Genomic DNA, 25,909 nt, shown 5'->3' with positions numbered 1-25,909 from the left:
AATCCTCTTTTCCAGTCACTCAGATGTTCCTCCAGTCACCCAGATGTTCCTGCTGCTAAGGGATGTGGGTGGTGCTGTGGTCTAAACCACTGAGCCTCTTGGGCTTGCCGATCAGAAGGTCGCCGGTTCAAATCCCTGCCACGGGATGAGCTCCCGTTGCTCTGTCCCAGCTCCTGCCAACCTAGCTGTTCGAAAGCACACCAGTGCGAGTAGATAAATAGGTACCACTGCGGTGGGAAGGTAAACAGTATTTCCGTGCGCTCTGGCTTTCATCACGGTGTTCCGTTGTGCCAGAAGTGGTTTAGTCACGCTGGCCACATGACCCGGAAAGCTGTCTGTGGGCAAGCACCGGCTCCCTCAACCTGAAGCAAGATGAGCAGCACACCCCATAGTCGCCTTTGCTTGGACTTAACCATCCAGAGGTCCTTTGCCTATTTTTACCTCCTGTTACTAGTGCTGATCTTACTGCACTCTGCAGCTTCTCCCTTCCTTGTTTCACCTCTTTTCTCTAAGACACTACGGAGATATACTTGGAGGGTCTTTCATTTTATCTCCTCAACAAACCTGTGACGCAGATTAGATAGGAACGGAATGATTTGCTCAAGACCACCTGGTGAGTTTCATGAAGGAGCATGGATTTGAACTCCATTTTCCAGATCCAACTGTATCAACTCTTGCCACTCTTTGCTTTTCACTGAGCTCTAACCCTCAATACCTGATTGACTTAACAGTTGTCCTGCACTCCTAGTTTACAGTCCCCCCCCCCCCCAGCCTCTTGGCAGCAGCAGCAGAATCTGCACAGAAGGGAAGGTATCTTCCATTTCCAGTTGCTGCTTAATCATCATCCCAGAGCCCCCTAATGCTAAGGCTGGCATTGCATGCACATACAGTTTGTTTGCAGGTTTACAAGATACCTGTGCTACTGCACACTCTGCCGCACTGGGGAAGGGGAGGAGAAATCAGTTTTGAAATATTTATACAACTCCAGTTGTAATGGTGTTTTTTTCTCTCTTTTTTTTGAAAGTGTCAAAACATTGCTAAGAGTTCTTTTAGAGGACATTTAGGAAGGAAGAATGGACTAAGCTTGCAGACTTCATTCAGTCACCTGTAAAATTATTGCTGCTTGTAACCCCCCCCCAACTCCCCCCGCCCCAATTATGTTCAGGAGAAATTGCTATTAAGCAGGCAGGTAGCCTGCAGAAATGAGGCATTTTCAGGAAACCAAGAGAACCTTTGCATTCATCACGAGTGCCAATTAAAACTGCGCTGTGTGAAAGCACCCTGAGAGACACAAGATGCGGTCAAAAGCCCATTGCTTCCTCCAAATGACGGTCTGCACAGCCATTTCCACTTTGGATTGCAAAGTGATTTCAAATCAGAACCAGTGAAGGCGGTGAAGGTCCTGTGTGAGTGCCTGGAGGGGTTGGAGGATGGATGGCGGCTAATGGATTGAAGTTGAATCCTGACAAGACAGAAGTACTGTTTTTGGGGGACAGGAGACGGGCTGGTGTGGAGGATTCCCTGGTCTTGAATGGGGTAACTGTGCCCCTGAAGGACCAGGTGCGCAGCCTGGGAGTCATTTTGGACTCACAGCTGTCCATGGAGGCGCAGGTCAATTTTGTATCCAGGGCAGCTGTCTACCAGCTCCACCTGGTACGCAGGCTGAGACCCTACCTGCCCGTGGACTGTCTCGCCAGAGTGGTGCATGCTCTAGTTATCTCCCGCTTGGACTACTGCAATGCGCTCTACGTGGGGCTTCCTTTGAAGGTGACTCGGAAACTACAGCTAATCCAGAATGCGGCAGCTAGACTGCTGACTGGGGCCGCTGCCGAGACCACATAACACCGGTCTTGAAAGACCTACATTGGCTCCCAGTACGTTTCCGAGCACAATTCAAAGTGCTGGTGTTGACCTTTAAAGCCCTAAACGGCCTTGGCCCAGTATACCTGAAGGAGTGTCTCCACCCCCATCGTTCTGCCCGGACGCTGAGGTCCAGCGCCAAGGGCCTTCTGGCGGTTCCCTCATTGCGAGAAGCAAAGCTACAGGGAACCAGGCAGAGGGCCTTTTCGGTAGTGGCGCCCGCCCTGTGGAACGCCCTCCCATCAGATGTCAAAACGATAAACAACTACCTGATATTCAGAAGACATCTTAAGGCAGCCCTGTTCAGGAAAGTTTTTAATGTATGATATTTTAGTGTTTTTTTGGTTTCTATGGAAGCCGCCCAGAGTGGTTGGGGAAACCCAGCCAGATGGGTGGGGTACAAATAATAAATTATTATTATTATAATTATTATTATTATTCCACAATACTCCGAGTGGATCTGACACTTCTGCCAAAGAAGGGTGGTTTGCTTAGTATTTTTTTTAAAAGTGTCATACGTGTGCATGGTGTGTGCAACATAATTTAAACACAGAGGTCCCTGCCTCCCAGGAGCTTACAATATAAATGTGCAGGGACACAGGGTATAAAGGGATGAAAGCGAACAAGCGTGAGTATACAAACTTTGCGTCTAGCTCACACACCAGATGCCATTGCACAACTGTTCCTGGATTGCTCCACTTCAGCCTGCAGCTAGGACGCAACACATCCTTGGGCCAGGGGGAGAGGAGGGTGGTGGTAGAATCCCAGCAGGTAGAAATCTAGCATGCCAGGGAGAAGGCTCAACTACAGATCTTCTCCATGACATCTAGTTTTATTTTTTAAAAAAATGTGTGGAGTTTTATTTGTATGTAGAGAACAAACTATTATGGGGATCCTTGCTGCAGGCTGTGAACTAGCCTTCAGGCTTAACTCTAATTAAATTAGAGTAGTGAGTATTAATCGGCTGAGCCAAAGGTTTCATGGACAAGGTGATTAGGGTGAGCATGATAAAAGAGAGAGAGGTGATTCTATGGAAGAGTTCTGGGACGGAAGGCGTTACAGACTTAAAGGGAACTGAGTCACTTGAGAGAGCCCATAGATCACAGTTCTAGATTAACAAAATGGCACACCATCTTTTTCTCCCAGTACCCCCCTCCCCTTATTTCCCACTGTGGCAAGTTGTGAAAGTGTGCCTTTTGGGAGTGTCAGGCAAAGTGACATGTTTTGTATTGCTGCAGTCAACTGGTGGGTTGGCTGCTGCAATGAGCTCCCCGTGGGGCCACCCTTAAAACATTCAGAAGCTTGTGTTTGTGCAGAAAATGGAGGGGGGGAGGGGGAATGCAAATACTCCATGAATTCTTTCATTTCTTAAAAACCAACAACACAAGATTGGCAAGCTGTTATTGATTTGCCCCCCCCCCCAACATACATAGAAGCAGTTGGGATGCACGGAACAGCAGTGGGAGGGAAGTGAGAAATGTTTGTTGTGTGCTTCAAAACACATAGACTTCTCCCCACCATGATTTTAAGATCATTAAGTCTATGGTCTAAAATCACCCATTGACTCTGAACCCTCACATCTTTTATCATCTTGGAGATTTAGCACTAGTTTGCTCATTTTGTTTTTATAGTTTACTTACAGATTTATAACCCTCTGGCACTATGGGTTGAACCACAGAGCCTAGGGCTTGCCGATCAGAAGGTCGACGGTTTGAATCCCTGCGACGGGGTGAGCTCTCGTTGCTCGGTCCCTGCTCCTGCCAACCTAGCAGTTCAAAAGCACGTCAAAGTGCAAGTAGATAAATACCTTCCCCGGCGGGAAGGTAAACGGTGTTTCCGTGCGCTGCTCTGGTTTGCCAGAAGCGGCTTAGTCATGCTGGCCACATGACCCGGAAGCTGTACGCCGGCTCCCTCGGCCAATAAAGCGAGACGAGCGCCGCAACCCCAGAGTTGGCCGCGACTGGACCTAATGGTCAGGGGTCCCTTTACCTTTACCTTTCAACCAGCATTCTCACAAAGATTTACATTATGCATGGAAACACAATATTGTTATAAGACAGGAAGTGGGTTGAGTTAGATGACCTCTCAGGGTCCAGCCCTGTGTTAGCTGTCAAATGTCATTCAGCTACATTCCCAAATCCTGCCTTATCCCAAGATCCTTCAAATCTTTGGGACTGGCTGAGTGTTTCGGTGAGCAAATGATGGCTGCAGTGAGAGGCTCTAAGATGCCAACAGAGGCTGTTTCTTGGCTGACCCCTTTGTACAGAGATCCAGGTTTTCCGTTCTGCCAGTTCTGGGTATATTTACATGCTTCTTGATGACATTTATAGGCAACCTTCTCCACCTTGCTCAAGGAAGAACTCAGCATTTAGACGCGCAACATAAAAGGCAATTACAAACAGATAAGAACTTCGCCAAGGTTCAAATACCAAGCACGAGCCCAGGCAATAATCAACCATTAAAATTCACAAGTATAGCCCAAATGAAAGTTCACTCCACTCCAAGTTAAAATACCAAAGTGCCCTTTTGGAAGGAAGCAGGAGTATCTCTGGAGAAGGGATGGTTTAGGGACCAGAAGGGCATCTTGGCTGTAAACACCGAATTGTCATTTTCAGAAGGAATGCCTCTGTCCCATGTCAGTTTCGCTCCTCCATTTCAGCCACCACTTCCCTAAATACAATAGAAGAGTTGACCAGAGATGCACAGAGCTGTTAAAACCCGAAGTTCCTTATCCATATGTTGTTCCTCGTGTGAGAGAGTGGGGAGGGGGGCACCAAACCCGTCTTGGGAGGGGATAGTGGTGAAAACCAGCCCATTAAGGACAATCTCCAGGGAAGCCTGGAGGGAAGATCTGGGGTGTTTCAAAGTTTGTGGGTGCGGAGGGGAGATGCTCTTGGAATCCCAGTTCTTAACCCACCTTCCTCTTGAGCTGGGTAAGGAGCTTGGGATTTTTCAGATAAGGAACAGGGGAGCCAACTCCAGCCTCCTCAAGCGACCAGCTGAGAAGAAAAACTCTTGTCAGTCTGCGTTTTCTTGCTGCTCAGCAATCTTCCGCTGCTACCCAGGGACTCCGAGGTGATGTCTTTGTTCACTCGTAGACCCCTCCTTTCTCACCCTCCGTTGGAAGAACTAATTTGGTTGCTCAACAGAAGCAACCCCCCCCCCTCTCTCTCTCTCTCTCTGTGTGTGTGAGACAGTGAGAGAGAGAGAGAGAGAGAGAGAGAGAGAGAGAGAGGAAAACCAACCATTCCTAAAGCTTGCGGGCATGAAAAGCTTAGTCAAACCCATTGTTAGCACTCCTCTACCCGCCCCAGCTCCGCAACACAAATGTGATTAATTCTCTTGGGAGAGGTACATATGGAGGAGGGGGATATGCGGGCTCCCCTCCTACACTCTCTCTCTCTCTCTCTCTCTCTCTCTCTCTCTCTCTCTCTCCGTGGAAAAAGAAAATGAGATGATCTTTCTCTTTAGGAGGAGAAAGATGGAGCCGATTGCGAGGAAGTTAAACACTTCGCTCCCTAACTAGGCTGGAGTGGGTTGCAACCTGTTTCTCCACCTCTTCTCATAGGCTCTCGCCCAATTGCAGTTTCCCCTCCCCTTCCTGATGGGCAGATGGGAGAGCCTGAATCGCAGCCCCTTTGCTGTCTGATTTTGACAAGCACCCCGAGTTCCTCTGGACTGGATCCTTCGCGGAGGTCCAAGCAAGGAGGTGGAGTGGGGGGGGGGAAATCCCCCCTCTTTTCTTTTCTTTTTTGTTGCCTCTAAACAAAGCCAGGAGGAGGAAGAGGAGGACGGGTCTGATTTAAAGCCTCGGTGCAGAGAGCTCCACGTAAAAAGAGGCAGAATCTGAGCTCGCCTCCCTAGCAAAAGCAACAGCAACCACCTGCTTCCTTTTAGGAGAAACCTGAACATTTCCTGCAAATTACACCATGGCTCTTTTTGCTTGCTGGGTTGGCCGATTTGGGTTGGGGTGATTTTTATCATTATTCTTTTTGCAACGCCTTGTGTTTCGTGTTAAAAGGATCGCATGCCTCTCTGCTGAACGTTGCTTCCAGAGGAATGGAGGAGTCGTTGAACGCGGGGTTTTAAAAGCATCACCAAGAGAGAGAGAGAGAAGGAGGTGCTCTGGTGGGAACGCCAAACCCCACCCCCCCCCCGCTCACACACACCTTTACTGCTGCTTGCTATTTTGTGGAAAGGAGGGGGCCCTGATCGGATCACCTCTCTCTTTTCCTTCCAGGATGGCTCGCTTTGGAGAGGCGATGGCTGGCAGGCTGGGATCCGGAGATGGAGCTGCCGAGCAGAACAGGAACCGCCAGGGAGCCCCTGCCCCTTCGGGGGGGACCCCGGTAGCGTACAAGCAAACCAAAGCCCAACGGGCCAGGACTATGGCACTGTACAACCCTATACCCGTCCGTCAGAACTGCTTCACAGTCAACAGATCTCTCTTCATTTTTGGGGAAGACAACATTGTCAGGAAATATGCCAAGAAGCTGATCGACTGGCCATATCCTTTTCCCCTGTGTCCCTTTTCCATCTGATTCCCCTCCCCAATGTCTTCCCGTGACTGGTACCTGCTGAGCCAGCAACTGTGGGCAAAGGTAAGCTTCCGTCTCCCATTCCATTATGTAGTTGGAGGACCACACCGAGAGAGCGTGAGACCAAACCACATGCATGTCCCACCTCTCTTCCTTCCCATTCCCCCTAGCCTACCTAGGCATGCTTGCAATTCTAGCCTTGCTGCTTGGGCAACCTCTATTCCTCTTCACCTTGCTCCAGCAGTTTGCACTGGGCTGGGCTGCAGAGGACAGACTGGCTTGGCTCTTTTGAGACGGCCACAGCCCAGCTTGTTGGCTGAAGAGATCTGGAATAGAATGCAATAGGATCCAGCCAACTCTAAAGACTACAAGTTCTCGCGCATCTAGGGGCATGTTCTGATGGCAAAATAATGACTGAGCAAAGGGGAACTTGAGTTCATATTTAATCGTTAGTTCCACATGCAAAAGCCAAGGTTCTCAATTTTCTCAAGAAATGGAAGGGTTCCCTGGGACTTAATCAGGGTGCTTCACTACCTGCCTCAGTAAAACATTTGGCCTTTTCGTAACAAATACATGCCAAGTGGGCATTGCGATGCCTTTGATTTTGGTGCGGTGCAGGAGTAGGCAAGCTTTCAAATGGCACAGAATTCTTCATCAGGCAAGGAAATGCATCCTTTTTTTTTGCGCCAATGGAAGTTGACCTGGTTGTAAGAATTGCCTGCCATTGGTTGAAATGGAGATATGTGCAGAACAACCTCTCTCTTTTTTTTGACACAAACAGTCCCTTGAGCAGAGTAGAACCCCACTGGTTAAATGGGTGATTTATAAATTTTGAAAATAAACAAACAAACAAAATTCCTATCCTTTTCTTTCTCTGCGGTAAATAATTGATTTAAAACCTTCGTCTCAATTCACTTTACACACTATATTCACCATAAGTCAGCACATTGATGACCAACATGCCATGCGGTTCTTGCCAGACTGTCTTCGTTTGCACCCTGACTCTTTTGTAACAGCACTCCTATAGAATTGGCTGTGGGAACAGGTGTGCTGCTCAGGTGAGGCATTGCCAGCCTCACACTCTGCTTGCCAGCATCACCACATCATCCTGGGTGGAAGAGGCCATGTGCTCTTCTGTCACCGAATGGACTCCAAAGAGTTAGGAGGCTGAGGTTAGGGCACCTGAACCAGAGTAAGCCGACTGCGAGTTAAATCGGACTGAGCTCTGCACACACACCTTTGCTATTTACAGCAGCAGCATTCGCTGATAGTTTGCCATTAACTAATTGGAGCTGGAGCCCTCCGTCCCCCTCTCCTTTTGGACTCCAAAGCACAAGACACTGATGCATGGCATAAGTGCCTTAACTGCCTCAAGCCCACCCGCCGCCCACCCTTTCTCCCTGCCAGGCTTTTGTATTGCTGATTTCTAGTTCTAGCTATTCCGCCAAACAGCTCTTTTCGCTGCACTTGGCACACCCATGCTGCCAGTTGAGGGGGCTGCCCCCCGCTGTCGAGGGGATCGTGCCTTTGTCTCATTGAACTGAGCAGCCTAAGCAACACTGAGGTTGCAATAAACACTGCAGAAGGTAGCCCAGAGACCTCCAGCCCTCTCCATTCAGTACTAAGGACAGCTCCCAGATCTCTCTCTCTCTCTCTCTCTCTCTCTCTCTCTCTCTCTCTCTCTCTCACACACACACACACACACACACTCTAGATTTCTTAATGAGGCCTTTGCCCACCTAGTGCCCTCCAGATTTTTGCACTACAACTCCCATCAGCCGCAGGCCTGGGCACCAGGTTGGCAAAGGCTGTTGCGACACTTAACACTCTTTTATCTACCTTTGCTGCTGTTCTCGTGAGGTTGGTTAAAGAATATTCAACGGCTAGGTCTCGCCATTTCAGAGTATGTCAATATATGCAGCGAGAATTCTATTTCGAGTTACCGATTTTGCCAAACGAGCATATATTCAGAGCGAAGGGGTGTGTGATCTCGCGTAAGCTTGGTGCGGACTGCATCGGATGCCTCTTGTTGGCAGCCCTGCCCAGAACTGTGCCTCTCCAAGAGTGGTTGGTTCATTGGATTTCTCTCTCTGTTTGGCTGAGGGTGTGTTTTTGCGTGGAAGGAGGGTCTGCATAGAATAAGCATCCCCGTTCACTAGGCTCACAGAGACATGTTGCATCCTCCTGGTCGTAGAGACTAAACCACCCAGCATCCAACATGAAAGGCAGGTTCTACCTCCACTGTAACTGTTCCCCTAAGTGTAAGTGTTCCTTCACAGGCTATCCACATCAAGGAGAAAGTAAAAGGGATGCATTTGGAGACATTTCTGGGATGGGACTAATTGCAACATTTGGAGCAAGGCTTGTCCTCTCTCCACAGTGTTTCAGCTCGCCCCCTGTTTCCTCTCTATAGAACTCAGCGGGAACTACTGAGAACTGATCCTGCTTCTGTCTGCTCCTTCACCTTCATAGCCCCACCCTGGCATTTGTCTCTTGCTTATCCTCAGGTGTGAATCTAGTGTGTGGTCAAATCCAGACACTGACTTTTATAGGAAGCAGGAGTGCCAGCTTGGCTCTTGCACCCATATTTGTGGGTGCCCGGTCCTTTCTTGGGGAATTTTGTGGGTGTTCGGGCCCCCAGTGCCCCAGGCAGTTGGCACCTATGCTAGGAAGGTAGATGGCCATTCTTTATAGCACAATGGCATGCTTTCTCTTCATTTTTGACAACACACATTTTTCAGCACCGGCCACTTTTTCATGACCAGAAAACAAAATACCCAGAATGCCTTATTCTGCAGAATCTAGGAGCAGGATTTCATTGGCCCACAGAGTATTTTCAGGTGCAGGGGACAGTTCCATAAGTTCTTAACCAGCCAACGTAACAATAAGCAGATGACCACATAGTCTAGGAAGCAACAATAGAAGGGGAAAACAAGCCCAGGGCATACCTGTTGTAGCCGCAGCTGGAGCTTCCTTGTGGAGGCCTCCCTCCTCATGTTTTTCAAAACAATGTTCCTAGAGCAGGGGTGCACAACCTGTGGTGCTCCAGTTGTTTCTGGACTACAACTCCCATCAGCCCCAGCCAGCATAGCCAGTGATCAGGGATGATGGGAGTTGTAGTCCAGAAACATCTGGAGGACCGCAGGTTGTGCACCCCTGTCCTAGATCATTTATTCTCAGTGGGAAGTAAGGGGAAGCACAAGAGAGGCTGATATGGTGCTATCAAGAGTTGCAGCCATGTTGCAGCCAGAAATTGCCATCTTCTTTAGATGCCACATACATGCCCGGACACTGGGGCTTGGCCTTCATGATGGTGGCTTTTGGCCAGGACTTATCCAGATCATTTCTCTACGTCTGTGTGTGCTCATGTCTCAGAGCCTCATCAGACTTAGCAGATAAATAAGAGGGTGTAACATTAGCCTTCATAGCTGGCAGGTCTTCCAAAGCCTCTGGGTTGAACAGTTCTGTTATAAATGCCTGGCCATCTGCACCCAACTAAACAACAGAGCACTGCTGGCTCTGGCCTCCTGCTGGCTGCAAAAATCTCACTCTCGCTCCAGCAATTTACCTCGGGGTGCCCTTGCCTGGAGAACTCTGCTCCTAATGTGGGTCCAGGAACTGGCACTGTTGTCCTGGTTATAGGCCTGGCCAAGGGTGACCTTTAATACCTAGGTGTGGGGGCGGAGGAGGCTGAGAACCGAAGGGGTGGGCCATAAAACATACCATGAAGCTGTGGGGAGATTCTTGTTCCTTGAGTCAGCCCACTGACAAGTGCAGCCCATCTGGGAACTGTATGCAGAGAAACGTGGGGCACAATGGGCTTATGTGAATGTGTTTGTTTACGAAGTCTCACTCAGTGCATTCCTCCATTTGGTCTGGCCCCTCTACACTTTCATCCTCCCATGGAAGAGTTGGTCTTTGCTTGCTAGGTGTTGTGCTCTGTGGTAAAGAAGATGCAACCCATCAAAGCAGTTCCACTTGTCCTGTTTTTGTGTTAGTTAGGCTTTGCTCTGCCATATTGAACAGTTTAAAAGCTAAGTACCTCCCTATGGTGTTGCTGCTGTGTTTTATGCTGGTTTCTAAGAAATGAAATAAAATTATTTGGGTGGGGTTCTGTTGTGATTCATCTTTTCCTGGTTTTAGCATTTTCTCGGGAATTCCATTTTGCCTTTAACGTCTCTGTAAAACACCCAGAGAACCCGGCTGGATGTGTGCACTAGGCAATTCAATAAGTACTTACTTTTGCTGACTTGCAGCAATTGGGCACCATCCATTGGGTCTCTCTCCTGCAGGTGCCCCGCTGGAACTCTTTTTACAGGTCTTCTTTTACTTCAGTGGAGCTTGTGGTGAAAATGGTTGTTCATTGCCAGTGTGCGTGAGGCAGATATGCAATATTCCTGACGCTTTCATATTTAGCTGGCTACAAATCTGCTGAAAATATTTAGCTGCGTATTGTATCTGTAAGTCCTACAGTTCGTGCGTCTTGCGCAATGGCAGATGGGCTTAACTATGCAAAAGAGTTATATATCCTTGCCTAACTTCTTAAATGAGGGCTTGTCCATGCTTCTGTGCCTAGAAAACATGGGTTTGAGTGGTTTTCCGCTTGTTCCGTGCTTTCTAGGCATGCGTCCAAGCAGTTTTGCCTTTGCTCCGCAGCTTTCCCTTGGAAAATGCACACTTCACCACTGAATTGAAAAAACAGCAATCCATGGGAAATCATTTTGGTTTGATTCAGCAGTTTTCAGAGGTGTGGATGAGCCCTTTGTTTAATGCTTGCATGATGTTTAATGGAAACATGTTCATGCAAATAATTATTCACAGGAATGCATGAGCACACAATAGGTCCTCTGAATCATAGCCTGTAAGTTGGGCCCATTAAGAAGAAAATATTGAAGAAGAATTCCCCCACCCACCATACAGTGAACTTGATAAGAGGGGAAATTTTTTCCCCAAACATTTCTAGCTATTCTTCCTAATTAATATGCTTTTTGATGATGCTGGAACACACTGGATGGAAGCTGATCAATGCTTCTAGCTATTACAACTAAATGAAAAGTTTGTGTTCAGAGGCAGCCTACCATTGAATATTTGATGCTGGAACAACCCAGGGGGGATGCGATTGCTTTCCTGCCCTGCTTCCTGGAAGCATCTGGTTGGTCACTGCTGGAAACAGGATGCAGGACTCAATGGTCCCTCGGTCTGATCCAGCAGGGCTTTACTTCTGTACTCAGAATGAGTTCCGCTTATGTATTTGGAAATGCATTGTAATAGAACCAGCTCCATTTTCTTTCCTACAGCATGTTGTACATTTACACCGAGAAAGTCATGCTGGCAGGCGTGGGCAAGGGGGAAATGTTTCCGTGTGCATTTTCCAAATATATCCATCCTGATATGGTGAAGGGAAATTTCAAAGGCTGCACCTAGTAGCCCAGCCTGCACCCCTAAAGCCTGTAGGTGAAGTCTAGAAGTAAGCAGCTTTTCTTTCTGAAGCTCTGACCGTTTCAGTCTCCTATGTACTGGCTTGATGAAGTGTCTAAGCAGACACATGCACAGGATATTATCCTGCAAAAGAAAAAAAAAAGCACCACCCATGCAATTCTTTTTTGGTGTCTACTATTTATTAGCTTAACGTGTTTCATTGCCAAAAATTAGCCAAGGTATTAGTCATCTTCAGTTTGTACATTGCTGAAGGGGTTTGTTACTTTCCTGTGTCATTAATAGTTTTCCATTTCCTTCCTTATTTCTTTGGCGATCCCTCGTAGCCATGTAAGATTGCCTACCATGAGCATGGTTTTAACAGTGAGTCCATAAGTGACTGTGGAGACCAATTCTGGATCCACACGTCCTTCCACAGTGGGGACATAGGTTTCCACGGCGGGAGTTGATCACGGTGTGGGTTTGCCAAGCATGCCTTCCTCTTAGCACGTTTCTCCCTTTCATCCTGAGTTCGAGTGTCTTCAAAGCCCATGACACCTTTGGTGAAGGCTGTTCTCCAACTTGAGCACTCACCAGTGTTTCCCAGTTGTCGGTGTTTATGCTACCTTTTTAAAGATTTGTCTTGAGAGTGTCTTTAAGAGGGGTCAGCAAACTTTTTCAGCAGGGGGCCCGTCCGCTGTCTCTCAGACCTTGTGGGGGGCTGGACTATATTTTGGAAAAGTAATAATGAACGAATTCCTATGCCCCACAAATAGCCCAGAGATGCATTTTAAATAAAAGCACACATTCTGCTTATGTAAAAACACCAGGCAGGCCCCACAAATATCTCAGAGATGCATTTTAAATAAAAGCACACATTCTACTCGTGTCAAAACACGTTGATTCCCGGACCGTCTGTGGTCTGGATCCGGCCCCCAGGCCTTAGTTTGCCTACCCATGGTCTTTAAAGTGGAAGCTATTCTTCTAATTCTTATGGTGGAAGCTATTCTAATTCTTCCCAATTCCAATGCATACCAGGGTCAACTGAATACATTTTGTTGCTTGACGTAGGAAAATTAAATGCTGCCTGTAAATGTTCTGTGGCACATTTCAGCACTGCTTACAGGAGGACCAGAGCTTCCTAGTCCCTCTCTTGCTGCCCTTAATGGAACTCAAAATCTACTATTCCACCTCTTGTCTCATGGCAGGCTGCATTAAACACATGCACATAAGCAAGTACCCTACACTCACTGGGGCCACCCAGGCAATTACTGCCTATTTCCACCCATGCGAACTGAGATTCTTGACCTGGAGAGGCTGGGGATTGGAGGTGGCCCCTTACTCACCAAGAACGTGCCCTCTACCTCTGGTTATGAGCTTCCCTCCCTCATATTGATTATTGGCATGTCCTCTACAACGATGAAAAGTGGAGTGTGTGTTTTCAGATCCCTGGCATTCCACCACTGCTTTCGGAAGGCAGTCTTGTTGCGTTTCCACTGATGGCATCAAGACTATAGAAACATAAACCGTTGTTGGGGCAGAGGTGGGGAACTTCAGAACCAGTGGTCAAATGCAGCCCTCGCTATCCTGACCTCAGAGCTCTCTCCAGGCCTACGGAGCAGTAATGGTGGCTCGTGTATCTTATCAAAGGTCCAGTGGCAAAACATGGATGGCAATTTGTAATGATGGCATTCATTGGCTTGGCCCTGAATTATTATTTTTTTTTTTTTGGGGGGGAGAGGTGCTGTGGCTTAAACCTGGACAGAAGCCATAATATTTACAAGACCTTTGTCTATAACATTAGAAATCATATTTGCAACCAACCAGAGGAGCATCTATGAGGTTGTCCCATTTTGCTTCCATGGCAGTCCCCTCGATGTTTGTGAGGCATGAACATCTTCCTGGAGGGATAGCCACGCTAAACTTTTTGCAGCAAAAAGCCAGCAAAGAAGTCTGGTAGGACCATCAAGCCTTAACAGACTTACTGTGGCATAAGCTTTTGTGGACTAGTGCCCACATCATCTGATGCATGAAATGTTATTCTTGGTTGGGATAAAATAAGTAGAGAGTTTTTGAAAGAAATCTAGACAATGATTAAAAACCTATACACCTTCTGTCCTCCTTGTTTTTCATGGACATTCAGCTTCACCTTCAATCTTTGCCCTGCCGTGCGTGTCCCCCTGTATGATTTCAGACAGCTGATGAAATGGGCTCTTGTCCACAAAAGCTTATGTCACAACAATAAATCTGTAAAGAACCAGAGGACTATTTATTGCTTTTGATCTAGCCCTCTAGTGACTGGCTGAAGGTCACCTAGTAAGATGCATTGCAGAGGTCAACAATTATCTCCTTGGTTGATGTTCAACACACCCGGCCTACCACCCGGCCTACCACACAAGGAAAGGAATAGAGCACTTGAAATACGTTGTTCCCAAAGCCAAATTTAAAGTTCCAGCTAATGCTTCATAAATGTGAATTAAATATTGAATGAAAGTGGTTAATCATCTCCTAAGTATTCATAATGAGCTGGGAATCTGATCTCCTTATTTCTTCAGTCAACATAAGCCCCCATTCTCTGCTCAAATGCCATTCTGTGTCTTAATCAGTGGCGTAGCGTGGGGGGTGCAGGGGGGGCCAGCCGCACCGGGTGCAACATCTGGGGGAGGCGCGCTTGCACTCTCAGCTCTCTGCCCCTACCTGGCTCACTCACTCTCTGTCACTGCAGTGCTGGCTGTGCTAATCCGATCCGAGCCGCCGGGTCGCTCCCCACTGTGGAGGGGGGGTGCCAGGCGTGCGGTGCGGAGAGAGAGCGAGGGACTATCTGGGGGAGGGACAGTGCAGCAGCCGCCCAGCGCAGCGCTGAGCGCGGGAGAGAACCACACCAGACCAGACCAGGCAGCAGCAAGAAGAAGCTGGCAGCGGCGGCAGGTTAGGGGTTAGGGGGCACAAATTACTTGCCTTGCCCCGGGTTAGGGGGCGCAAATTACTTGCCTTGCCCCGGGTACTGACAACCCACGCTACGCCACTGGTCTTAATTAGAAAGGGTGAAACTCTAATTTTCTGCATCCTCGTGCAAACTCACTGAGCAGGCACCAACCCCCTTATTTCCGGGGAGCTCATGAACCGGAAAGCTTTCAAAGAAATTCTCTTATTGTACTCTTATTGTATGATACAGGTATCTCTCTTGTACTGATTGTGTCCTATTTATTTAGAAGCACATAGCTCATCAGGGCCCAGCAGGATCCAGGCTTTTAGGGGAAGCTGATTGCAGAGTCCTGAGGGAGTCAAGGCTCAAAGGGTCCTGGGGCAGGTTATGCTGTCCCAGGTGAGCAAGAGGTGAAGTTATAGAGAGAGAGCATGAAAGGTCAAGGGGTGGAGGTTTAAGGCAAGTAGGGGTTGAGCTTTCCAAAAACAGCTGAGTAGGAGCAGGAGCTTAGCTAGGCAAGGCCATTCTTTTCTGAGATGAATGCCTCAGACTGAGGACTAAGTGTTGAGGCCAGGGCTTTTAAAATTTAGCTGAAGTTGGTGTCGGGACCCTTGAGATTTGTTGTTGTTTTGTCGCTTAGTCGTGCCCAACTGTTCGTGACCCCCTGGACCAGAGCACGCCAGGCACTCCTGTCTTCCACTGCCTCCCGCAGTTTGGTCAAACTCATGCTGGTAGCTTCAAGAACACTGTGCCACCATCTCGTCCTCTGTCGTCCCCTTCTCCTTGTGCCCTCCATCTTTCCCAACATCAGGGTCTTTTCCAGGGAGTCTTCTGTTCTCACGAGGTGGCCAAAGTATTGGAGTCTCAGCTTCAGGATCTGTCTTTCCAGTGAGCACTCAGGGCTGATTTCCTTCAGAATGGATAGGTTTGATCTTCTTGCAGTCCATGGGACTCTCAAGAGTCTCCTCCAGCACCATAATTCAAAAGCATCAATTCTTTGGTGATCAGCCTTCTTTATGGTCCAGCTCTCCCTTCCATACATTGCTACTGGGAAAACCATGGCTTTAACTATACGGACCTTTGTCGGCAAGGTGAGGTTAGTTGACTGTATACTCTATCCCAGTTGCATCATCACGTAACCAGTAATTTGAGCAACCGGGGCACTTTGCAGTATTCCTTGTGACATACAACGACTGGTTCAGGATGAAAGAAATCTCCAAGTGTCACTTCTCTCTGGTCTTATGTGTAAAGCAACATGCTTGCGTCATTAGCAACATGTGTTGACTTGATGATACAGGGACAAAGGAGCTGAGAGATTCAATGTGATCAGAGCTGACAATCGGCACTGTGGGGAGCATCTCCCAGAAACAGACGGGCTGGGAACAGATGCTGTATAAAGTGTGCACCAGGCAGGCAAGGGCATGCTAGCTGTTGCCCAAGCAAGAAGCCCAGGCTAACCTCAAAAAAATTATGCCCAGGCCAGTGAGGTAGGATTGTGTTGCAGCCAGTGCTTATAGGTGCCGGTATTCACCATGAAGTTGCTATTGTAAGTGCCACACTTTTTAACAACAGCAGCAGCAGCATAAAGGTGCTGGTACTTCGTACCCTTGAGTGCCATCTGAAAGAAAACCATTGGTTGCAGCAATGCTTGAGGCTGGCAAAGAGAACGCCACTCCTCTTTCTCCTCTACGTTGCAGCTGGGTGTGGTCAAATCCTGGGGTCTCTGAAACTAGTTTTCGCTGGGCTGTTTAGAAGGCGCATGTCAGCATTGCCTACCTGTCAGTTCCTTTGAACCAAAGCAGAAAGTGGGATGACTTAGGACAGAGCTAACTTTACCAACATTCTTCTAATGAGGGGGCACTGTAATTGCATAGTATTATCAGATAATGTAGCAATGCCTACTTATTTTCTCTTTTGTAATTGTACACTGGGGGAATCAGTTTTGGTAGCTTTTAACCACCTCTTGACAACTTGCGTGCTTCTGTCTGAACAGCCTTTTGAGGCACTGCAAATTCGAACCCCCAGGGCTTTCTTTGTCACTTTCCCTCAATCATACTTGCTTTGGAGAGGTATCTTTTGGATCTAATCAATCTGAAAGGAATCTGCTCTTTTAAATGAAGGTTTTTGAAGGGCTGTTTTCTGCAATCAGCAGCATCGGGCAGTGAGGTTTTTCATAAATGGTGCCACTTCAGATGGGAGGATGGGACGGTGCGTGAGTAAATGCTATCCTCTAGCAGAAAAACCTCCCTGCATTCAGGTAGGTCAAAAGGAATGCTAGGCTGAGCCCTTTTCACTGACAGGTACATTTCCTGGTGTTTAGGGAGGGGTTTTTTTGTGGGGAAGGGGCTGAAAACAGCTTACCATGCAGCCTGTCATTTGCAGCCTGGTGTGGTATAGTCTGGAGAAAAGCTTTGCTGCCTGATTTTGCTAATTCCACAAATCTGCCCTTCCATGGATGACTTAGAAGAAAACCAACCGGGGATCATAGTGGTGGAGGAAAGATTGGGTTCTCCATCCAAATCCAGTTGACTAGGTAATAAGGATAAAAATAACTAGGAGGTGGTGATTCACTTCTGCATATCTGCTGGGTAAATGTGTAATTATTCCAGCAGCCTGTGCCGTTTTGCTCTCCAATGTAAATATAGGGTGATGCATAGGTTGGAAATATGAGACAATGGTTTTTTGTTTCCTGGGAAGCAAGCGGGTCCCTGGGCATTTCAAGCCTAGATGCCAGATTTAGTGACATCCGAGTGGAGCGGCTCTTTTTGCTGTTAATGTGTGTAGCAACAAACTGCATTTATTTCAGCTATTGCTATGGTATGGAAGCTTCTTGGGCAGTTTGATATAGAAAAGAATGAATCGATTGAACCCTGGGTGAAAATCCAATGCAAACCCACAGACTGTCAACCTTATGTCTATCAGCTGAGCAGCAGTCAGTGGTCAGGCCTCCTGCCTTGATTTCATTTACATGGTTGCTTAGAAAGTTACAATTCGGTTAGGCTGTGAGATGGAAAGCTCAACCCATCAATATCTGCTCAATTCATCTTCTATTAATCACATTTGACCGCAACAAGAGGCCCAAAATAAATGTCCTGGCCTTATAAAGGCTAAGTGTGGAACACTGGATGCTTTGGAGAATTACGCATTGACAATCCAGGCTCCTGCCAAGATTACGTGGTGTACATTGCTGACAGGCCAGATCCATCAGCTGGAGTTGGGGGGAGAGGTGCGGACTTCTTTTGGAGCAATAGTTTCACTTAACCCAATGGAATGACCACGTGTGATGCACACTGTGAGAGAACTGCTGGCTGTGGGCCACATGGATTCTACAGTTCCGCAAGGCATTGTGTTGCAGAATTGAGATTCTGAGAAACTCAGCTTTCATTGGGAAAAAATAAGAAGGGAATGATCCATCCAAATGTATATAACAGAGGATCCCCAAAGGCAGGGGTCAGCAGACTTTTTCAGCAGGGGGCTGGGTCCACTGTCCCTCAGACCATGTGGTGGGCCGGAGTATATTTTGAAAAAAAGATATGAATGAATTCCTGTGCCCCACAAATAACCCAGAGATGCATTTTAAATAAAAGCACACATTCTACTCATGTAAAAACACCAGGAAGGCCCCCACAAATAACCCAGTGACACATTTTAAATAAAAGGACACATTCTACTCATGTAAAAACATGCTGATTCCCGGACCATCCGTGGGTCGGATTTAGAAGGCGATTGGGCCGGATTTGGCCCCCGGGCCTTAGGTTGCCTGCCCATGCCCAGAGGCATTATGGAGTTCTTTCATCCAAAGGCAGAGCTAGCTGCTCTGGCACCTGGAGCGGCTGTACACCGGCGGGTCGAGCATCCCAGGGAAGTGGTGTGGCAATATCACCCCCCCCTCAGGGATGACATCCGGGGCGGACCGCATCTACCGCATCCCCTTACTCTTCTTGTGCCTTCATCCCACTCCTTGTCCTCAGCCACTACCCAGCCACTATCTGACCACTACCCAGAATGGGAGGTTCATTCACATCTGCCATTGGCTGTGCTCCTCAGGGCTCTTTGTGCATGTGTGCAAGCTAGGAGCCTGTGCACCAGAACCCTAGGAAAGAGGAGGCCACTGGATTCCTCAGTGGGAGACAGGTTGGTTGCAGGCAGGAGAAAGGGCTCCACAATAATGCCCTATTAGAATTTTGCTGTTTCCTTCAAAGGTGGGAAAGGTTGCACTGAAAATTGCTCAGAGCCTAGGTGCATCCAGCAATTCCAGGCAATCACCTACCAGGACTCAGAAATGTGGCCTGCAGGGGTAGCATTGTGTTGCCCATTCAAGTAATCTTAACAGTATGTGATGCAAGGTTGTGGGAACTTGGTCAGTGTCTTAGGAGAATATCACATGATGCAGCAAAATTACATAAGGGCATTAGACTGTCCAGACTTCCGGGTTAGCGCCTCCGGCAATGGCGGATTTCCTCTGATTGGGAGGAATCCACTCCGTGGAAATCAGGGTCTGGACCGCCACCGCGAGGTGGAGACCCACTAAAAACCACAGGCGGGAGAAACCTGTGGATGTGGGATTCGGCTGGCACCTTTTGCGCCTCCCCTACTCACGGGGAAACCCAGCTTTGGGGATCCGGAGTGACGTGGGGTGAGCGGCGCGGTGCTTCGAATCGACTGCTTCTTTCACAGAGTGAAGCTGCATTGCTGTTGCCGGAGAGCGCTGACTTTTTCCTGTGGACAATTGGACTCTAAACAACTACCCGTGAGTAGAACGGAAAATTGGATCTCTAAACTTCTTAATTTGGCATCTAAACGGGAAGGTTTCAAACAGGAAGTCCGCCTTCCTCTTTTGTAAATAGATTGAAGCAAAGACGTTACAAGCTAAAGCCTGGAAAGTCTTTTGTAAAGGATTAAGTCTCCATCGGTTAAAACTACTAACCCCCTCTTGGAAGCAGGAGAAGAGGGGGGAAATTTTAGATCGTTTAAGCCTGCAGGAGAGAGAGTGAAGAAAGATAAATCACCACCGTTTCGAACCTGGGAACGGGCTGCCAGTAAGATTGACGTTTTGGGAAAGTTCATTGACTGTGAATAAAACGTATGTTGACAGATAGTTAAATAAGAGAAATATATTGTTTCCATTGTTTCCTTGTGCACTTAAAAAGGAGCAAGAAAGTAACTGAAAATCGAAACTAACTCTGTCGCTGGATCTGTGTTTAAAAGGATGGATACAAATAGAAATTGTTTCCCCTAGAGGGAGTTTTTGAAACTGTTGCAGGAGTGGAGCTGGGGAATTTTCCAGCTGCAGAGATTAAAGATTGTGAGAATCAGAGACTGACCTTGGACAAGAATGTTGACAGAAGAAGCCTTAGTGATTGCATTTTGCAAGATAAGTGTTTTATTGGAACAGCTTCATGAGAAGACGGATGTGATGATTATTAAAATTGACAATATGGGACAAAAAATGACTGAGTTGGGACAAAAAGTGAATACCTATACAGAAATTACTCAGGAATTGACTCAGGAATCTGTTTTGACATGGCAAGCTGTGGAGAAGACGAAGGAGAAAGTTGTTGTTGAATCTCAAGTAATTCAAGTGGAGAGAGCCCCGGCCTCACAGAGGCAATTTGATGAACATAAGCTGTTGCCCTTTATGATCGAATCTAGAGAAAGCCAGATTTGGTGGGATGGAGCCCTGCTTGGAGATCCTCTTATGCAGGGATGCTCTGGCCTTTGGGATCTGGATTTGGGTCAGGGGGAGATTGGCGCTCTGAAATATCTTTCGGACTTTAGCTCTGACTATGGAGAATGGGCTGACCTGTCGAGAAGGAATAAAGACATTGTTAGGTTGGAGTTTCCCCGAGATCTACTCCTCAGTGCCAAAGGAAGGAAATTAAGAATAAGATCAGCAGAAGATAAAGTAAAGTGCATGTATAAATATGAAGAAGATCTGCAGAAGGGACATGGAAGAGAGTTAAGAGCCTCGGACAGAAGGTCACCAGGTTGATGGACTATATGGTATTGATAGAAGGGACTGACAGAATCCGAGACCAGGGAGAAGAGACGGTGGAAGAAGATTGGGGAAAAAGTTTTTTAAAAATTATTTAGAGAAATGTTGCAAAATTAATGAGTGTTAGAAAAATGTTGGAATGAAATTATATGGCTTTAGTAGAAATGTTATAAGGAGTTAAGTATAAATAAGTTTTAGGGTTTTAATGGTAAGATAAGGTTAAAACAAATTAAGATAATTAAATGACAGAAAACAGTGAAAGATGGAAAGGATTTGCTGAAATAATTAATAACTAGAACACAAAAAGGGAGGTGTGAGGAGGTCGATGAAACAAGTTAATGAAAGATAAAGATATGGAAATATTGGATGTGTTTTTAACTGTTTTTGCTTTTGTTTTTGTTTTGATGTATTGTGTTTTTTGTTTTTTTATATGTATTGTAATGTATTGATTTGTATTGTTTATTTTTTCTCGTTCTTTTTTACTTCTTTCTTTAATTCTTAAACTTTTAATAAATATTATTTTTTTTTAAAAAAAAAGACTGTCCAACAGTTGCACAATATGGGTAGAGTTTGGGTATTGCTGCGGTTAATACAGTGCAGGGCAAGGGATATCTAAAGCGGGGTTCCTCTATGGCTTGACCTAGAGAAGACTTCCAATCTAGTTGGGCCAGGAAAGAGAAGACAACTTGTTGTGGAACAACATTGTGCCGCCTAATTTTCACCACCTGATCAACTAAAACAGGAAGCACTGACTGTCTCCAGTTGTTCCACAGGCTCAAGACCTTTAGAGCCACACACGACATTTGCCATAGGATAGCAACCCCACATGCAAAAGCCCTGCCTGATTTAAATCTGGAATGTTCCCCTGACAACAGACAGAGAATGTTGGAGGGGATAGAAAATGCACATTCAGAGAGCAAAGGAGGAGTCGCTGGCTTCCTTTCTGAGTTTTTTGTTCTCTCTCCTCTGCTCAGCTAATTTTCCCTGTGTGTTGGAGGGAAGAGAGGAATAGGAGAAAATTAGGTACACAGAGGAGAGAGAAGGGAGTGAAACAATGGAATGAGAAAGTTTTCTGTCCCTTCCAACTTTCTTGCCTGTTGGTGGGGGAGCCTTCCTAATTCTCAACAGGCAGAGTATTGCACATTTGTAATACTCCCTAACCCCTTTACAACACAATCCTGTGCAGGTTTACTTAGAAGTAAGTACCACTTAGGCCAAAGAGTCTTACGCACTAGACACTGGGTTTAGGATTAGAGAATTAAGTTGGTTTTATACCGTATTAACTGCCCTTGGACATATTCTATCATTTAGCATAAGAAATGCCTGTAGTTTAGCTGGCAGGGAAGTTTTATTTTTAAAACCAGGTTTTTCTTTTCTTTTAGGCCAATAAATATCTAGCATTCTATGAGTCTGTGAGCCAGTCACTTTTGTGGAGTTATTTTCAATGATGGCTTTTAACTACTTTGAGTTGCTTCCAAGCAGAGATATGGGAGCTGTATTCCCTCCAGAGGTTACTGTACTACAACTCTGACCATCCCAGTTTGTTTTTTTTTGTATTATTAATTGTTAATTTGCAAATGTAACCTAGAAGAGAAAATAAAATAAAAATGAAGGAAAGTAAAAGAGTTACTACGTTATTGATGATAATAACAAGCATTGTCAGCTCACATTAAGGTAAGAGTAACAGTCAGTACGGGACGCGGCTAGCGCTGTGGGTTAAACCACAGAGCCTACGGCTTGCTGATCAGAAGGTCGGCGGTTCGAATCCCTGCGACAGGGTGAGCTCCCATTGCTCGGTCCTTGCTCCTGCCAACCTAGCAGTTAGAAAGCATATCAAAGTGCAAGTAGATAAATAGGTACCACTCCGGTGGGAAGGTAAATGGTGTTTCCGTGTGCTGCTCTGGTTCGCCAGAAGCGGCTTAGTCATGCTGGCCACATGACCTGGAAGCTGTACGCAGGCTCCCTCGGCCAGTAAAGCGAGATGAGCGCCGCAACCCCAGACTGGACCTAACGGTCAGGGGTCCCTTTACCTTTACAACCATCTTAGGCTAAGCATATGAATTAATATAAGCTGTCCAGATGTCAAAATAGGTGTCCACTCTAACATCTATAAGAAATAAATTTAAATGTATCCAGGACAGTAAGGTCCTAAAATCTTTGTGTAATAGCTGGTGGTAGCTTATCCTTCCAAGTTCAAAATGCAAGTCTCTTAACCACCCTAGGGTGTCATTCCTGGTCATTGATCATGCTGTCTGGGACGTATGACATCATTTGGAGGCCACAGGTTCTGCACCCCTACTTTTGAAAGATCCTGGGAATTGTTGTTTGGTAAAGTTCTGTGAATTCCATAAAGGTTCCCTACCACTGTTCACACAACTCAAATTCCCAAGGTGAAGAAGGGATGGGTATTAATGCAGTTTTGATTTCTAGAGCTGATGCAGCCTAAGAGCAAATACATTCCCCCAAAACTAGAGATGACTGAATAATAATAATAATTTATTATTTATACCCCGCCCATCTGGCTGGGTTTCTCCAGCCATCCTGGATGGCTCCCCAGAGCCACTGATCCATCAGTGTTCTTGTGTTCTTGTGCAGCTCATATTCTTTAAATTAGACTTGTAGAGCAGGACTTCCCGGTGGATCATGCTTCAAGCCTTAAAACAAATCAATGGTTAGTTTGTGTTGACCCTTGGTTTTACGCAAATAAATGATTGACCAAATTAATGCACATTTATTTTGCTGCATGAGGGGCAGGGTAAGAAACAGGATATCTTTGGCCAATGACCAGGATACAGTAATTAGATTTTCTGCTTTCTTTGAGAATGATTTCATTTGTTTTGCATCCCATCCCCAAGGAGCTAGGGAGAGTGTACACAAGTCTTATCCCCTTCATCCTCACGTCAAACTGGTTAGGCTGAGAGTTCATGTCTGACCCCAAAGTGGCTCCAGTCTTGCATCCTATCCATTACACCACAGCAGCTCTCCTGTTTCATTTCTTCAATGGGTTTGTGTAGGAAAACACCTTAATGGATTGTGCCCTGGAATCTTGAGGGTTATTTTCATACTGAATAACTGAACATATTCAACAACCATCCTTAGCTGATGTTTGCACGCATCTCCTGGTGCGATAAGATCATGCAACAAAAATATATGACAACGAAAACCATCTGGGACCAGTTGTCTCTAGCCTGTTGGAATGTTTTTGTTGTTCTTACACAGTACTGTTTCTTTTGCCTTTCATTCATTAGATTTTAAGCTTTGTTTGGGAGTAGGTATGATGGTCGGTCCATCTTTTTGACAGATGAAGCAAACGGAGGGAGGGAGAGAGGCGCCTTGTCAGATGGTGAATTGAAACAGAGGCAGTAGTTGTCATGGAGATGCCAAGTTGCATCCAATTGCTATGGCAACCAAAGCTTTTTTTTATTTTTATTAATTCTGATAAGGCAAGTAAGGAGAAAACCACATGGTATACTTTTGTTTTAATGAGGAATTGGAAATCAGAACACCTTTTGGGCCAAAAGGACATTAATGTACTGCTATTTATCTGTGGCAGGTTCATCTTAAAAAACCCCAACCATTTATAATTCCCTGTACAGTTAAGAAACAGATGATGGAATATGACCAAACACAAACCATGATTTATGCAGAACTGCTGGTGATGGCATTTGTTTAGATCTGTTATCCCACCCAATCTTAAAGGTTAAAAGCAGTTTACTATAGTTAAAAACCTCAGGTGCAAACGGACTCTTAAAAGATCACAACATGATTAATAAAATAAAATAAACAAGCACCAACAATCCCAGGCTTAAAACTAGGCTTTAATTATTATTATTTTTTAAATCCCTTTAAATCAGCCTGGACATGCCTATCTGTTCCCAAAAGCTATGCCTGCATTGGTGGTCCTTTAAGGCAGCTGCTGCTTTGACTAGGGAGGGTGCAGAATGCCTTTTATTTATTTATTTTTCATTCTTTAAAACAACTGTATCCCGGGTCATATTTTTTTTAAAAAAGAGCAGCATCAAAGCGCAGGCCAAGTGTTTCCTGCCAGACACCCAGCAGCGCAACCCAGTAAGGCTCATGCCATTCCAGTTTATTTGACAAAAATCAAACTCAGGTGGTGTGCAGGATTGGACACAAAACTCAGGAGCAAGAGGGAGGCAGTGGCACACTCAGGAGGGACCTTGCAGTTTGCAGAAGCATGTTATTTATTTATTTACTTTAAATCACAGAGCCTCCAAACCGCCCCATCCCCAACTCGCAAAAAAAACAGACAGACCAGGATGGAACGTAGCTGCAGAATACAGCGGTACCTCGGGTTACAGACACTTCAGGTTACAGATGCTTTAGGTTGCAGACTCCGCTAACCCAGAAATAGTACCTCGGGTTAAGAACTTTGCTTCAGGATAAGAACAGAAATCGTGCACCAGCAGCATGCCGGCAGTGGGAGGCCCCATTAGCTAAAGTGGTGCTTCAGGTTAAGAACAGTTTCAGGTTAAGAACGGACCTCCGGAACGAATTAAGTTCTTAACCCGAGGTACCACTGTATAGCGTGGCGAATGAAAAACGAAACATGGGGCAGAGATGGATAGACTGCAGCCTTTTGTTGTGGGTTCCACCTGTCTCCTCTGAACAGTTGAAAAGGATGAACTCGGCCAAGTGTCTTCTGCAAGGTCATTGTATGGGGCTTTAGAAGCATATAAAGGAGGAATAGACGGTAGCCTGGAGCTTTGTATAAAGAGGGCTTGGATATTCTCAGCCATGTATCAGCATCTGGCTTGGTTGGTTACAGGTTGTGCAGGCCTGACCTAGAACGTTTGACAGCGGAGCGATGCTTTTTGGGAGCTCCTGTCTGACAGTGATATTTCTTGGTGGTTTAAACCTGGTGTTGTTGTTTTTTTACCATGATCCCTTGGCAAATGGACTGCAACAAGCCTTGGAGTGTGGGGTAAAGGTAAAGGTACCCCTGCCCGTACGGGCCAGTCTTGACAGACTCTAGGGTTGTGCGCTCATCTCACTCTAGAGGCCGGGAGCCAGCGCTGTCTGCAGACACTTCTGGGTCATGTGGCCAGCGTGACGAAGCTGCTCTGGCGAACTGGCACCAGAGCAGCACATGGAAACGCCGTTTACCTTCCCGCTATAAAGCGGTACCTATTTATCTACTTGCACTTAAGGGTG

At 46.4% G+C, this 25,909-nt stretch overlaps 1 protein-coding gene across 1 annotated transcript in view; it reads left to right on the top strand.

Moving 5' to 3' along the window:
* Positions 1-25,909, top strand: part of CACNA1E (calcium voltage-gated channel subunit alpha1 E) — a 497,143-nt gene that overhangs the window by 139,398 nt on the left and 331,836 nt on the right. The window contains 1 exon segment of the mRNA XM_081194559.1: positions 6,101-6,367. Coding sequence (XP_081050685.1) covers positions 6,101-6,367 — 267 coding nt within the window.

This window comes from Podarcis bocagei (genome assembly GCF_964188305.1).
Source record: "Podarcis bocagei genome assembly, chromosome: 5".
NCBI lineage: Eukaryota > Metazoa > Chordata > Lepidosauria > Squamata > Lacertidae > Podarcis > Podarcis bocagei.
Note: the sequence above shows the minus strand (reverse complement) of the source record. Positions and strands in the feature narration are given on the sequence as shown.